At 36.9% G+C, this 16458-nt stretch overlaps 1 protein-coding gene across 4 annotated transcripts in view; it reads left to right on the top strand.

Moving 5' to 3' along the window:
* The window catches only part of LOC114031838 (lethal(3)malignant brain tumor-like protein 4), a 504773-nt gene that overhangs the window by 231606 nt on the left and 256709 nt on the right, over window positions 1–16458 (top strand). For all 4 annotated transcript variants that reach the window (XM_027846992.1, XM_027846995.1, XM_027846994.1 and 1 more), the window contains one exon: window positions 15779–15893. In XM_027846992.1, the coding sequence (XP_027702793.1) occupies window positions 15779–15893 (115 nt within the window). The remainder of the gene's footprint in view (window positions 1–15778; window positions 15894–16458) is intronic.

The following is a 16458-nucleotide window of genomic DNA, read 5'->3' as shown; positions in this document are numbered from 1 at the left end:
ACTTTTACATAGGGCTTAACTTTTTACCCAGCATTCTACGAACATTCCTCATTTAATCTTCACAATAACATGACTGGCAAGTTATATGACCATGGGTAAGTCACCCTCTCTGAGTCTCAGTTTACTCATCTGTAAATGGGGAAGAATAGCCATACTTTTACTACACACCTCAGAGTATTGTTTTTAGGACTGTGCTTTGCAAATTTAAAGTGCTATAGATGTGCGAATTATTATTAATGAAGGCAGTAAGTCAGGAATGAACAGTCTATCATCCGAGAACTTTGAAGAGACCAATCTTCCTGTAAGCAGAAGGTTATATAATTGTGGATAATACAATTCCATAGCTTAAGGAGGACCATATTATGCAATACTTTGAATACTAGGATGAGAAATTTGGATTTAATGTGATGTGCAATAAATAAACATTGTAGAATTTTGGGCATGTGAATTATATAGTATAAGCTTATGTAGCTGTAATGAGCAGTTAGTTATATAGAGAAGGTATTAGAGGGGGCAAAGGCTGTGGGATAGAAGATGGAACCAAGGTTAGGGTCATTATTTCAGACTCAAAGCTGTTTCTCCCAAAATGATCCTTTGGCAATTAGATTTTGTTATCCAAAATGAGTTCAATTCAGTGAACCTTTATGAATTGTCTTCTACTTTGTGCAGAGTACTTGGTTAAGCATTGAGAATGCTAAAATGAAGACGATAGAGTTCCTGCTTTTATGAGTTTTACAGTACTAATGGGGAGAATACGTAATATGTTATATGAAAGAAAGAGAAATGTAGGTCACAAGCTAAAGCTAATCCCAACCTTGAGTGGAGCCCAAGCCAGATTAAATTGTAATTTGGAAATACTTAGCAAAATAAATGAAGATACAACAGAACATAGATAATGTTAACGTGTTGTTTTCTAAGTCATTATGTATCCCTCAGAGATCCTTTTGTACATAGAATTTAGAGGTCCGCATTACTATTTGATACCACTGCTGTGGGACATTTTGAAGGAGACATCACTTTCAGCTGACAGAGGTTAGGGAACACTTTGTTGAGTGGACACCTGAACTGGGCATTAAGAGATGGAAAAAGGCCATAGAAAGTCAAAGGTGAGAAGGAATCATATTCCAGTGGGAAACCAGTGTCCTAAAGTGGAAAAAAAATTAATAGACACTAGATTTGCACATTGTGTTTGAAAAGTTGTGAATTGTCTTTTAGACCACGCAGATAATGAACTATAATAAGACATTTCCCATTATGCTTAGTTTTAAATCACTGACATATAACAATGGTATCCCAATTCTCAAGTTCATGTTGAAATTATTAAAAATAAATAAATGATAATGCAGAGGCCTGTGCTGCAAGGGAGGTGGCAGCCTCCTTCACTTGACCCAAAGATGTCATCAGGACCAGTTTTCAATGACAAAGACTAATCACTCTTCTTAAATCATACTCTCTCCTTTTTTTTTTTAAATTTTTTTTGGCTAGGCGATGGGGTTAAGTGACTTGCCCAGAGTCACACAGCTAGTAAGTGTTATGTGTCAGAGGCCTGATTTGAACTCAGGTCCTCCTGAATTCAGGGCCGGTGCTCTATCCATTGCACCACCTAGCTGCCCCTCTGTCCTTTGTTTCTTCTGACCTTCCTCTTACATCTTCTAATACCATTTTCCTTTTTCGAGGTATATGTGTTGGCAGGGGAGAAGGATGCGTTCTAATACCATCACTGAGTCACTTTTTATACCTGGGTTACAGAATGTTTAACTCTTGCTGCAATGATCTTGTCACAATTTTGATGCGTGTAGGAGGTGTAGTCCATTAAATACCTGACCACATTGATGATATTGATAGACAAAAATCTTAAAACATAAAGGCTTGATAATTGGTTAAGTCTTTAGTAGGGAAGGGCTTAGATGGATTTAAAACTGAATTTCTCTTCTCGAGTGATACCTCAGTGATTGTGAAAAGCCTGACTAGGGTGAATTTAATGGAGTATCCTTCACCTCCTCTTAGTTACAGGTAATACTACAGTGAATTATACAAGGCATGTATGACTTGGATTATATGTTAGCCTGAAAAGATCTGAACAGAAGAATGGAAGCTCTTTGAAGGCAAGGAATTTTTTTCTTTGTACCCTAGTGGATAGTGCAGTACCAAGTACTTAGTAGGCACTTTATGAAGGAGTGAATGAGTGAAAAAGTTCTTATTAAATACTAAGTGTAAAGTATTGTCCTAAGTGCTGGGGGGATACAAATAAAAAAAATAAGAACTCCATGTCCTCAATGAGTTCACATTCTAATAGTGGGAAAGAATATATAAAATAGGTTTCAACTGCAGGGTAGATAAAAAAGACACAATGGTCCTTAGAGTGCAACAGCAAGGCCAGTAATAATGCACTTTCTTTAGTGTCATTTCCATTAATGAAACCATTTCTTTTTCTGATGCTGAACCATTTGTTGGTGCCAAGGAGTCTGGCATCATGACCTTTCTTATCTGGGTTTTCAGTAGCTCTGGCTTCTGAGGAGGCAGGAGCTATAGCACCTTCAAGAGGAGTTGCCAGGTCAGAGTTCCACAAGGTTTGTTCCTCTGGACCATAGGTGTGAAACCTACAGCCTTAAGGCCACATGGAGCCTTCTAGGTCCTTGGGGGCAGTCTTTTGACTGAGTCTAAGTTTTAGAGAACAGATCCTTTTATTAAGGGGATTTGTTCTGTGAAGTTTGGATTCAGTCAAAGGGCTGCATTTGAGGACCTAGAGGGCTACATGTGGCCTTGAGGCCCCAGGTTCCCCACTCCTGCTCTGGACAGTGGCTACCTACATGGGCAGGTTGGAAGCAGGAATGGAGGGTGAGGTGGGGTACTATTCCTGGGTCCTGGACTTTCAAGCCTTTCCTTTTGCCAGATGCAAATGGCAGCCATGGCTCCCCTTGAAAATGGCTTTGGGTGTGGGGGCCATGCTGGAAGTTAGAGGTGAAGGTGATGCATAGCAAATGATGACGCATTCCTTCCTATTCTTTCCTCATGTGCCATTGGCCTATTACACCATTCCAGCAGGGCGTTATATGTATGTACTAAACTTTGAATTGATACCAAATAATTTAAAACTCATTTGAAATCTCATTAATTTTACATCTGTGGCATTAACCTAATTTCTAAGGTGGTTGCTAGACTCATTATCTTGAGTGTCATCATTGGGTTTCAGAATCCTCAAATGCTTCCCTGTTTTTAACTATTAAATAGCATTACTCTTGTCAGTGAAGGAAAATGAAAGTAGAGAGATGCATCAAAGATGGCCAGAAGTATAAAAACAGGAGTTAGTAAGTAGGTAGGGCAAGAGGGGGTGTGCTGGAATGCAAATTGAATAGAAGCAGAGAGTCTGCAAGAGAGGGCAAGTTCCAGAGAAAGGAGTTTTTCTTGGATAGCCTGGCAGTGCCATGTAGGGGGGAGAATGCTGGCATCAGAGCTAGAACTTCTGGTTTGGAATCCCAGCCTAGATTCTTAATAGCTGGGTGACCTAGGTCAAGTCAATTAACACCTGAGTCTTCATCCAGAAAAAGTGATGATGATGTTGTGAGGAAAGTACTATTAGTGAATGTGAGCTGCTGTAATACCTCAGTATTCTTTTTAAGGCCTTATTAAAACCTATATGTGTGGGTATGTTCATTACAGTATAATTTACAAAGGAAGGACTTATCAAAATGTATTAAATACTTGGGAAGACATAGGATAGGGATAGGGATTAGATATATGATTTCTTGGGTATAGGGAACTGTGTTAAGCAAATTCCTTCTAATTCAAGTTAACACTTTTTTTGAAACTTACAGTCTTACTAGTGGAGTAGTAGTGGTTAAGTGACCTGCCCAGAGTCACACAGTCAGTGTGTATTTCAGAGGCAGGATTTGAACCCACATCTTCCTGGCTTTGAGGCCAGCTCTACTATGGACAACTTACAGTAAAGAGTTATAATCAATAGAAATGATTTTATTCTTGTTTTTCTTTTGCTGAAATTTGCATTTCCTCAGAACATACTATAGGATGCTTAATCAACATAGTACATTGAATTGAGTATGCTAAAAGTAGGAAAAATAAATTTTTTTACATAAATGCCTACTTTAAAAAAAAAAGTCTTTGTCCATACCCTGAAAGGTAACAGAATATATTTCTCACCTGAAAGGAACAACATATTGAAGATAATGGCCTTCTTTTTCTTGAGGATTTACCAAGAAACCATCTTTAGATCTTAATCATTTGAAGATATAGAAAGAGGAAAAAAAAATAAATCCAATTTCTAGAGGTTTTGTATAAAAGTAAATAACTGATGCCCAGAAAGGTGTTAAACAGTGCATACCCTTTGACCTAGTAATACCACTTCTGGATCTGTGCTCCAAAGAGTTTAAAGAGGTAAAGGACCCATATATACACAAATATTTATAGAAGTTCTTTTCATGATAGCAAAGAATTGGAAAGTAAAGGGGTGCCCCTTAATTGGAAAATAGCTGAATGAGTTGTCGAACATGGATGTAATGGAATACTGTTGTGTTGTAAGAAATGATGAAGGAGTGGTTTCAGAGAAACCTGGGGAGACTTGTATGAACTGATGCAAAGTGAGGTGGAGCAGAAGCAGGAGAATAAATTTATACAATATCAATACTGTAGAGATAACTTTGAAAGATTTAGGATCAACACAATGGATCTAACCACATTTTCGAGGTCTCATGAGGAAACAGATTACCTACTGCCAGATAGAGAGGTGATGTACTTAGTGTACGTTGAAACGTATATTTTTTTTTTTTGGACATGTCTAATTCAGAAATTTGTTTTGCTTGACTATACACATATTGGTAAAAGGTTTTGCTTTTGTTGCTTTCTCTGTGGGTGGGTAGGGGGAAGAAGGAGGGAGAGAATATGGAACTGAAAATAAAATTGAATTAAAAAATAAGGGAAAAGTGAATAGCTAATCTTAATGCAGATTATGGTAGCCAAGATTTGATATACTTCACTGAACACATGCGTAAATAAAGAGACAGACCTGGACTACTAGCTCATATTTCTATAGGTAGTGTTGTGGTTTACAAAGCACTTTCTTTAGAATAAAGCTGTGATATAGAGTAAGTATTATGATTTCCCATCATATTTATAGATAAGGCCCATAGTCACTGGTTAAGTGTTTGATTGGATAGAGTGCTTTGGACTCTAAAACCAGGGCTTTTCTTGTGGAATAATAAAGTCAGAGGACCTTGGCTTAAGGCGGGACTCTGGAGATTACTGTCTGTGCCAGTAACTTCACCTGTGAGGACTATTGATACATCTCCTCTTAAGTCTTTTCCAGCTCTTAAGTCTTCCTCAAAATTAGATCTGTTTGAGATAGACGTACGATGTTTTGCCTCCTTAATGAATTGTGAACACGGGAATGTTTGAAAAAGGAAAAACCAGCCAATTTGTTATGTGTAAACAATCATTCATTCTCAGTAACCTGAAAGTTATTCAGTGTTTCCCACAATTCTTTGAAATCATTAGTGGTTTAATTAATCTTCAGGAGTCATTGCTGTGGTTCAGGTAATTATTCACTTACACAAGAAAGACAAATAGAAAGCTCCTGCCGTCACTTGGATAAATTACATGGTTCAGAACAAGAGAACCAGTCTAGGTAAACACCAGAAACTGATACAGAAACAAAAATGTTCAGGCTGTTCAGATCCCCATTTTAAGGTCACCTTATTTGTTGCTACATATCAGCAACATATATCTGTCAGCTTACATTTTAAGTTTTGATCTATATTGTACAACAAGAGAACTATGAAGATTTAAATGTAAACTCTTGAAATTCACATTAGCATTGAACTGAAAAAAAAATACAGACAAGCTGAATGTTATGTTTTTATCTTGATATTTAAAGTTTTCTTTTTGTGTTGTGTCACAGTGAAATGGTTCAATTGGTGAAAGAAAATTTTATTTAAAAGATAAACATTTTAAATTTCTAAAATTTTAACCTTTCTCTTGAACACACTTGTTTTAATCACTGATAGCAATGTATTTGAATCAAATTATATCTTCAGCCGCACCAACAATCGCTATTTCTAGTGCATCACAATGCTATATAACTGAGGAAAACATGACAACTTCTGTATCATAAAATAGTAAATGATTTGAAAAGAAATCTGACATTGATGTTGTAATCCTTTAATACCTGAGTGGTTCCCAGGATGCTCTATATCCAACCCCCAAACTTCTGCATTGACACCAAAGCCAGAGATGTTCCTGATCCCTTTTCCTGTGATGCTGTCAAAGTGAGGACAGACCATGGATGGGACTTCTTTATTTTTGGAACTTGTAATCCCCAGAACAATTCTAAATTGCTCAACTGAACTGTTAGTCATTCAGTAAGCATTATTAAGTACTTAACTGTGTGCTAGTAATTTTCCTAAGTGCAAAACAGCGTTCCTTTCCTAATATAAAGATAAAATATGGCCCCTGCCTTCAAAGAGTATACTTTGTAATAGAAAAGACAAGCTGTAAATAAGAAAGTGCCTATTTTTAATATCTGCATGTACACACAGAGTATAGATAAGGGCAATGTGAAAGGGAGAGCCTTGAGGCTGGGAAACCAATTAGAAAGCTATTTCAATAGTCCAAGTGAGAAGTGATGTAAACCTGTTCCAGGGTTATGGCTAAGTGAGAGAGAGAGAGAAGGGGAGCTAGGCAAAGGTAGAAAACAATCAGATTTAGTAATGATTTGGCTGTATGAGATGAATGAGAATAAGAATCAAGGTTGTGGGTCTGCATGACAGGGAGGATGGGGATGGCGATGCCCTGGACAGGAATTGGGACTTCTGGAAGAGGGGAGGCTTTAAGAGGAAAGACAATGAATTCTGTTTTGGATGTCGAATTTGAGATATCTAATTCAGTTCAAGATGTATGCAGGACAGTTGGAGAGACACAACTGTCACTTAGCATAGAGACTATGGCTAGATTTGTAGATCTGGGAATCAACTACAAATAGATAATAATATTTGAACCCATGGGAGCTAATAAGATCACCAAGTGGGATAGTATCAAATGAAAAGAAAAGTGGGCCTAGGATAAAACTTTGGGAGATAAACAGGTGGGCAGCTAGGGGCGCCGGGCAGGGAATCAGGAAGACAGGAGTGTAGGTACCAGGTATAGACTACTTTTTCAAGGAGTTCAGCCATTGTAGGGAGGAGAGATATTTAATGATTACTGTAAGGAATGTTCAGATTAAATGTGGGTTTTTTTTTCCAGTTTATTGCTATATAAAACATTTTCAGATAGTCATTTCTCTGGAAAAAACAACCTGGGATAGATTAATAGGTTATTTAGCTGTTGGAACAACAAACATAAATGGAAAGGTGAGGAGGTAAAAGTAGAATCTCATGGGAAATTTTATATTTAGTGTTGTATGTTTTGATGAGGAGAAAGATACATTTAAAGTATCTTTCTTTAAAGGTTAAAAAAAAAAAAAACTATTCTACTACTTGCAGTTTAGATCCCTGTACCGCATTATTGAGTCAATTGAAAGGATTCAGAGAGTATCAAGTTGCTGAATTGCATTTAGAAATTGAGTCAAGGCACTTAAAAGATGTTCTGGAGTAAAGATAAATTTTAGTTTTGTAGCCAATTAAGAACTTAGTATCCAGAAATACTGTATTATCCTAACCAGTTCCATGCCTGGAGTACATACAAATTTTAAATTACTTCTTAAAGAAAGGTGACCAATCCATGCCTTCAGGTAAATTCATACTTAGTATACACAGTTGTTGTGGTGAGAACAGTTGTTAAGTACCCAAAGACAGATGTAAAATAGTCATCTATTTTACTGTGGATATGGCTTCTGTAGATTTTGCAAAACTTAGTTACATAAATTCTAATGTGTGTGACTTAGCATAGAATCTTTAGTGATTTAATAAAATGCTGAATCAAGAGAGGAAACTCAGACTTCTTGCAATGAATTGAGAGATTTCTCTCAATAATGAGACATAGTGAAAGTTTCTACCAAAGCGTTAGCTAAAGGAAAAGTGGTTTGTTTTTTTTTTGTCGGAAGAAGCCAGTGCCTTTAACATAGCCCCAGAAGTTTATTTATACTGAAATGTATGGCCTCCATTCTAATTGCTTATTGGGATGCTTCAGTGCTTGAAATGTTCAGATGTTCACAAGTACCATGAAAACATTTATAGATATAAACCAGTTTTAAAGGCTCTATGAAAGGCTTAGTGTATTGGATATAGAGCCTCCTTAAGAGTCAGGAAAACCTGGGTTCAAGTTCAGCTTTTGATGCATATTAACAATGTGACTCTGGGCAGACCACTACAGGGCTATAAATTGCAGAACAGTTGGCACTCCATGTGAAATTACAGGTCTAGACACGGACCTCCTTCTTCCTCCTCCAAAAAAGTCCCAGGCCAGAGTAACAGAAAGTACAAAATGTATGTATAATGCGTGCGAACAGAGGTCTTGTTTCAGAGTTGTTTGTACCATTAATACCTTACTTGCATTTCCTTGTGCCTTAATAATACTTTACAGAGTTAAACATCGGGTTACTTATTTGCGACTTAAGTTGTTACAATGAGTTTTGTTGATCAGTTTAGACATTTCATAATTATACCATCCCTAGAAGTATCTACGATGGAAGGAGGGAAAGGGGGTGGAGGAGAGAGAGAGAAAATTTAGTGAGTGGTCTAAAAATATTAGTGTATATGGATTAGTGGTAAATAAACTATTATTTTTCAAATTTTACTTTTTGGAATTTTTTTTATTACGTATCAGTCAGTCAATATTTATTAAACACTTTTTGTGGGGCATTGTTCATAGGTTCCCAAAGTGGAAAGATCCTGGGGAGGGCAGTGGTAGGTAGAAGGGTGCAATTGAAGGACATTGAGTAAAAATAAGGGGGAGGTAGAAGGATAAGGAAAGAAGAGAATATAAGAACATTTTGGAAAACCATTTGTAAATGTTTCATCTGTTTTGTAACAGAGTTAAAGTCATAGTGATTACGTTATTTTCCAAATAAACACACAAAATGCAAGTTATAACCAGTCAGTGGTCAAGTCTACCAACTGGTCTTAACAAGCAAGTATTGGCAGACAAGTGTGTTATGCATTGTAGGGAAGTCCGACAGGCATTGGCAGGAATATATGTGTGTAATAACTTCTTTACAATAATATACTGTTACATGACACAGTATAGCATCATGAAAATTTTCAATGCAGGACAAAAACCCACACATTTACAATAAATTATTAAATTTAAGATGTGTCATTTTTTAAAGAAAGATATATTTTTTGAAGTGATGCAAATTTCAAAAAAAAAACTGTTAAAGGGTTGAAGAAAATAGATATCCAGGAGGGCACTGAATATTTTCTTTTTAAAGGGAGCCACAGGCCAAATAAATTTGGGAACCTCTGTTGTAAATGATGAGACTATAAATAATCAAAAGATAGTCTTTGTCCAGAAGGAGTTTACAGTGCAATAGAAGGAGATAAAAGGGGAAACTGAAAAGGTAGGGTGGGGAGATAAGGTCCCTGGTGAGAGGTCATAAAGAGAAAAGCAGAGAAGTGCTAGCCACATGAGAAATGAAGTGATGTCTGCCCTGGGCCATCTCCTTCCATGGAAGTTCTGAGGGGAAAGGGCCCTGGGGCAGAAAGCACTGATGAATTGTGAGGTCAGGGGCTGATGTGATCTTGCCAGAATGAAGGCATTCCCAAGGCATGATGGAGAAGTCCAGAGAAGCCTTTGAGTAGGAAATAAGAGCAAATGATCAACAAGCATTCATTAAATGCTTGCTGTGTATCAGGTGTTAGACATCATAGATTTAGCTGCAAAAGACCTTAAAGGCCATCAAGTCTATCCCCCACCCTAGTTTGCTGATGAAGAAACTGAGGTATGGAGGGGTTCAGTGACTTTCCTAGGGTCACACAGTGAGTAAATATCTGAGGCATGATTCAAACTCAGGTCCTCGACTCCATTTTCAGCACCTACAAAGACAAAATTAAACAATTCCTGCTCTTGAGTTGCTCATATTCTTCTATTGGTGCAAACAACATGCACACAAATGTATATATGAAATTTTAAAAGTGATCTTATTTCGGGGGAGGGAGAGGTGGGGATAGAGGCACCAGCAGCTGGAGGGATCAAGAAAGGCGTCATGTGCAAGGTAAGAAGGTGATACTTTGCCTGTGCTTTGAATGGAACAGAAGCAGATGAGAACAGGTGTATTAATATGGAACGGGATGGGGAGGGATAGAACACTCAGGGAGTTAAGACATTAAAAGAAAGGGAATGAGGCGTTTATTAGGAGTAGTGTGGAGGTGATGGGACAGTCACTGTCCCATGGGATGCTGCTGCTAGATGCTTTGGTTCACAGGTCAGCTTCACATACTATTTGCTATTTTTTTTTCTTCTGTTGTGTTTTGTTTCCTCTTTCTGGTGGTTCCTCCTATTGGTTCTAATTCTTACTTACAGCATCACTAAGGTGAAAATATGTTTAACAGGAATGTAAATGTATAGCCTATATCAGATTGTGCGCTGTCTTGGGGAGGGTGGTGGGGGGAAGGGGGAGAAAAATTTTAAACTCAAAAGCTTATGGAAGTGATTGTTGATTAATCAAAATAAATTAATAAAAAAACAACAGTTCAGCTTCAAAAAAGGTTAGACTTTCATATGGCAGAGGATGCAAGAATGACATAGGATCAGAAAGCCCAGGGCAATCCCAATCTCATTAGTATATGGAATACCCACTCTTGAAATCACTCGTCCAGCAGAATAGAACAGGTGAAGAGGCATTTCCCACACTCAGGAAGTCGGAAGGAACTCATCCAGCCTCAGACCTAAACACTTTTCTAGAACACTGTTCTATCTCTTCTGTTTTCCATCCATAGTGTGTCAACTATTTCTGGTGTTCTTTTTCTGCTTGCCTGTTCTACACTCTCCCCTAATGGATTTATGTTGATAAATAAAGTATGGGTGGTAATTCATAAAAAATTTTATACAAATATTCCTCTTCTGATCTTGCCAGTGTACTACTGACTGATCATCCACGTTTTCAGACTGCTGATTCATAGGAAAAGAGGTGATTTGAATCTGATCCAGATAAAGAATTTGGACACAGCAGGTGTGTCATCATGACTACATTAAATTAAGTTCTACTTATTTTCAGAAGCAAATTTAAGCCTGTCTCCTTAACTAAAATTAATTAAATTGAGAGCAGTTTAAATGCTCTATGGCCTCTTTAAAAAATTAAACAACTCTTTTTTTATTGCTCCCAGCAACACAAATGAACTACTAATCGTAATGATTACTTTTATTTCTGGTACTTAAGTAGCACTTTATATTTTCAAATGATTTTTTCAAATATTAATACACACAATCTATACAATATCTAAGAGCAGCGTCATCTATCAAAAGTGATGAAACTGATCCAATCAAAGGTTTAATGATCTGGCCAATATGTAGCAAATCAATGCCAAGAGAAGACTAAAGATATAAATTACAAAATGACAGAATGTTTGAGCTGAGACTTAGTGATCATGTTGACCAAATCCTTATTTTAGAGTTGAGGAAACAGGCCCAAAGAAGAAGAGAAGTTTGCTCAAGGTCACACAGTTGGATTAATAGAGTTTTGATATAAATTCAGCTCTTCTAAAGTCCAGGGTTTGTTTGTTGTTGTTTTTTTTTAATTATTGATGCCTTTTCTTTTCATCAGCCTAATGTAGTAATTTTTCAATACATTTCCAATTAAACCCTACCTGATAACAAAGAAACACAGTTTAATATAATTGACAAAAGAGGCAGGAGTAGCAAGCATGATCTCCAATAAGGCAATAGGGGTCTTTGCACTGTAGCTCAGTGAATTGATCCTGTATCTATTTTTTTTTTAATTTTCTTATTTACAATTGACTGCTGTTGTCCAGTAACTGCTTAAGTCGTGGTTCTTTGTTTCAGGACTTAGTTCAGCGATTCAACTGGACCATAATGGATTAAGATTAAAAATCCAGCTCTCCTGCTAATCACTGTACTACTCTTGCCTCAAGGAATTTTACTATCCCTGGGGGATGTTTGGCACCAGGGAGTTTGGTCTAGTATCTTTACACCACCAAGCCATCCTTCAGGGATGTCTGGTTTGCTGTCCAAAGTCTGGCCCACTAACTTTGCGTCTGGACTCAAACAATGAGCACTTCTTAGTTTTGGGAAGGAAGGAGGGAATCCTTGCTGGTCCTTCATTACCAAACTTCCAACCAAACATGTTTCCCTCACCTCAGCTCTGTAACCAGTCATGTTGTCTTCCGTCCTGTGATTTCATCTGCCCTGTTCTATTCTTTGTTCTGTACTCTCCAAAACCTATAAAAGGGGAACTCTTCTTTTCAGAGTTTTAGGCATAAATGGAGGAAGTCACTGACCATCAGGTGGCCTGGCCCTGTTAAGAAATGATATCTTATTTGAAGAAACTTGCTTCAGTTTATCTTTCTGTCATATTTCTATCCTGACAACAGTAAGGGATTTGTAGGTAAGATTGATAGATACATTTTCATATGTGGTCAGTGTGTTAATTTGTTTTGCTTAACTATATTTGGTTTTTGGAGGCCAGCTTTTTCCTTTTTTGGGGGAGAGAAGAGGAGGGGAATGAGAAGGAGTGATAGTGATGCCTCCTCACAAAAGAAGAAAAGAATGCCTTCAAAATTTTTGAAATCTATACAGAAGAGAGCAGAAGGGAGTTTAAAAGGAGACAGATGACCAGAGACATATTGGTACTACTGCTTAAATGTAATATGTACTTTATGCTATGTTTAATAGATATACATAATGTCATCTATGATACACTTTCTGTTCTTTGCATATGAACATATCCACATTTATTGATGTTTGTTAATTCATAATAAAAAAAGAAAAAATTAAAAATACACCAATTCTTTTCCCAGTCTGTCTTCCTTAAATATTCTAGTGCAGGAATTACTAACTTTCCTTGTGTCACAGTCTCTTTTGGTAGTTTCATTAAGCCCATGGACCCCTTCCTAGATTAATATTTTTAAATAATTGAAAGAATTACTAAATTTCAGTTAGAAGTTAATGAAAATAAAGGTATATTTTTTCTTTCATCCAAGTTCATGATCCCCACAATCACAATTCTAGGTTAAGGCCCTTGGCACTTCTGGAATTGTATTTGATACCACCACCCACTTAATTCAGCTCTCACATTGACTCACAGGTGCTGTAGTAATTTCTGAGGAGTCTTCTAAATGCTGTGTGAAATACCATCTGTCCTGTCTTCTGTTTCTGAGGCTCACAACACCTCTTTTCCTTCCCATATTATACTGACAGTAGTCTTCAACTAGTGTTTTTAGATATTTATGCACAGAATCTCAGAGTTAAGGAAAAGCTCAGAAATCATCTAATCCAAATGATGATGCCTGAGAAAGAATCCTCTCTATGACATCTTTAAAAAGTGGCTATCCAGTCTTTGTTTGAAGGTCTCTCCATAATGGTCGGATGGCTTGACTATGAAAGTATAGTGTTAATAGCTCAATATCAGCATAGCTGGGGTATCCCCTATAATGGCTCAGAGATTTGTGCTATGTTGTTTAACATTTTTGTCAATGACTACTTACTCGATGGCCAGCTTACCAAATTTAAAGATGGCGCCGTGGGAGAGATAGCTAATAAAGTAGACAATAGAGTGATGATCCATAGGGTTCTTGGCATTACAAAGCATTGAGAGAAATCTAGTAAGTTTAATTCAGTAGGAATAAATGTAAAATCTTACACTTGGGTATGAAAAGATCAACCTCACAGTATAAGACAAGGTTAGACAGAAATTTTTCTGACAAAGATCAATGGCCTTCTGTGGACAGCAAGCACAATGTGATTCATCAGCATGACCAAAAAAAAAGCTAATCAATCTTTGCCTGCATTAAGACAGGAATATCTTCCAAGAATAGGGAAGTAATAGCCACACTGTGCTCTTCTCTTATCTGAATTATTGTGTTCAATTCTGGACAACATACTTTATGATAAACTGGGAAGTATTACAGGGAGAATAAGAAGAATGTTAAGAGGATGATCAAAGGCCTTCAGTCCATGGCATAGAAAGATGTGTTGAAGGCATTGGAGATGTTTAGCCTGGGAAAAACAATACTTAGGGGAGGCATGATAGGTGTCTCCTGATATTTGAAGGTCTGACATGTAAGAAAGGAATTAAATTTGTTCTGTTTGGCCCCAGAGGGCAAAACCAGTAGCAATAGGTGGAGATTGCAAAAACTTGATATCAGGAAAATCTTCCAAACAATTGAAGCTGTGAAAAAAAAATGGAATGGGTTACATGAAGAAGTAATGAGTTCCTTTTGCTTTGAAGGTCTTAAATGAGAGGCTGGGGGATGTTTATTAGGTATATTAGAATGAGGATTCTTTTCTTATAGAAATTATACTAGATGGTTTCTGAGGTCCCTTCCATATTTCTCAGGTAATTCATTCCCCTTTTGGAAAGCTCTAATCCTTAGGAGTTCTCCCCATCCCCACCCCTCAACCTTCAATCTTCCAATCTGGAATTTGCAGAATTTCTAATCTGCAAATTCCATCTGTTGTTGCTTATTCTTGTTATTAAGTCGTTTTTCGGTTCTATCTGACTCTCCATGACCCCATTTGGGGTTTTCTTAGCAAAGGTACTAGAATGGTTTGCCATTTCCTTCTCCAGCTCATTTTATAGATGAGGAACTGAGAGAAACAGTGTTAAATGACTTGCCCAGTGTCACACAGCTAGTAAGTGAAACCAGATTTGAACTCATGAAGAGGAGTCTCCATGATTCCAGGCCCAGTGCTCTGTCTGTTGCACCACCTAGCTGCCCCCTTTCCTGATTCTACTACCTTTTACCTTCATGTGTTGAAAACAACTTTGAAAACAACTATCTTATTTCTCTCTCCCCTCAGATGTGGGGCCCAGAACCAGACAGGATACTCCAGATTTGTTTTTTTTTTTTAATCATAGTAGGCTACAGTGAAACATCATTCTCTGTGTTTTTGATATTTTGCTTCTGCAAATTCAGCCTATGATGTCATTTGAATTTTTTTGTCTACCACCTCAAACTATTGACTTTTACTGCTTTTTCATAAGAAATGTTGTCTAACCATTCCCCTCCTCCCCCATATTTGATACTATGTTTTTTAAACTTGGATAAATATAAGACTTTAATTTACCCCCTACCTACCCATAGTGGCAACAGTGCCACATCTCAGCCTGATGTGAGCAATTAGGAGGCATATTTTCTTTTGGGTGTGTATATTTAGGATGTGATGAAAAGTGTTCTAGGGTTTGCCAAACCAGAAAAACCCATGCCAATTTCTGAAGATAAACATTATGGGAAAAGATGAGACCAGAGTGAGAACCATATATGAGGATGATAAAACTCTGGACAGCAATCAAAAAATGTTTTGGTTTGTTTCATCACTGTTTTTGATTATATGAGAAAGGATGATATGAGAAGTGAATAGCTGGTTAAATAGAGAGTGTGACAATGGCATTTAAATTTTGTGAAAATTCTTACCCACATCTGAATCTCCTCCTGGTCATAGAACAAAAAAACAACAAGTCAAAAGTTTTGTTATTTCTTTGAGAAATATATGTGTCTTGAACTCTACTTTATTTTTATTCCCTATGATCACAAATAATATTTTTTGATAATTTTATACTCTTGGTATGTTGATCTCTGGTTAATAACATTTTTTAATATATATTTGGATGTATGACTATCAACATGCTGATTATTCAAACTATACTTTTTGACAGGTCCACTTTGATGGCTGGAGCCACAAATATGACTATTGGGTGGATGTTGACAGCCCTGACATTCACCCAGTAGGATGGTGCAATATGACAGGTCACCCACTAGAGGTGCCATATCGTAAGTACAATCTTTTTCATTGAGTTTTTGGGTTTTTTTTTCCTCCAATTGCCTCGCACGCATTTGAGCCTTAGGGTTGTAACTTCTTCTATATTTCAAATAGTCAAGTATTTAATAGGCAAAAATACATAGAAGGTCATTGAAAAACAATAATCATCAGTGATTTGTCATACTTAACAGATTAGGTATGATAATGAGAATGGATTTTAGATAGTATTAGCTAAATTTGATTGATAGTATTGTCCATTTTAAGAATGGAAACCAAGCTAAGCAAATTAATGCCCATCTTGGGTGTATAGATTTTGTGTTTGTCAATATAATGTAATGTATTATGTCTTTGCAGCATATTTATCTATACATGTGTCATTATTTACTGGAGTGTGTAAGCTTTAGAATACAGAACTGGGTATTCATTGTTTTTCTGTCTAGCTCTGTCCTGTAGAACAAATACTTAATAAATATTTGAATAAAAAAAGAACAGATGCATGAATGAACATATTTAGTCCTCAGTCCTTATACTTTATTAACTGCATATCCCACTGTAGGATTTCATTTTAGTAAAAAA

This window comes from Vombatus ursinus, unplaced genomic scaffold (genome assembly GCF_900497805.2).
Source record: "Vombatus ursinus unplaced genomic scaffold, bare-nosed wombat genome assembly UNPS02015255.1, whole genome shotgun sequence".
In the NCBI taxonomy this organism is placed as follows: domain Eukaryota; kingdom Metazoa; phylum Chordata; class Mammalia; order Diprotodontia; family Vombatidae; genus Vombatus; species Vombatus ursinus.
The sequence above is the reverse complement of the archived record's forward strand: the minus strand, read 5'-3'. Positions and strand labels throughout refer to the sequence as shown.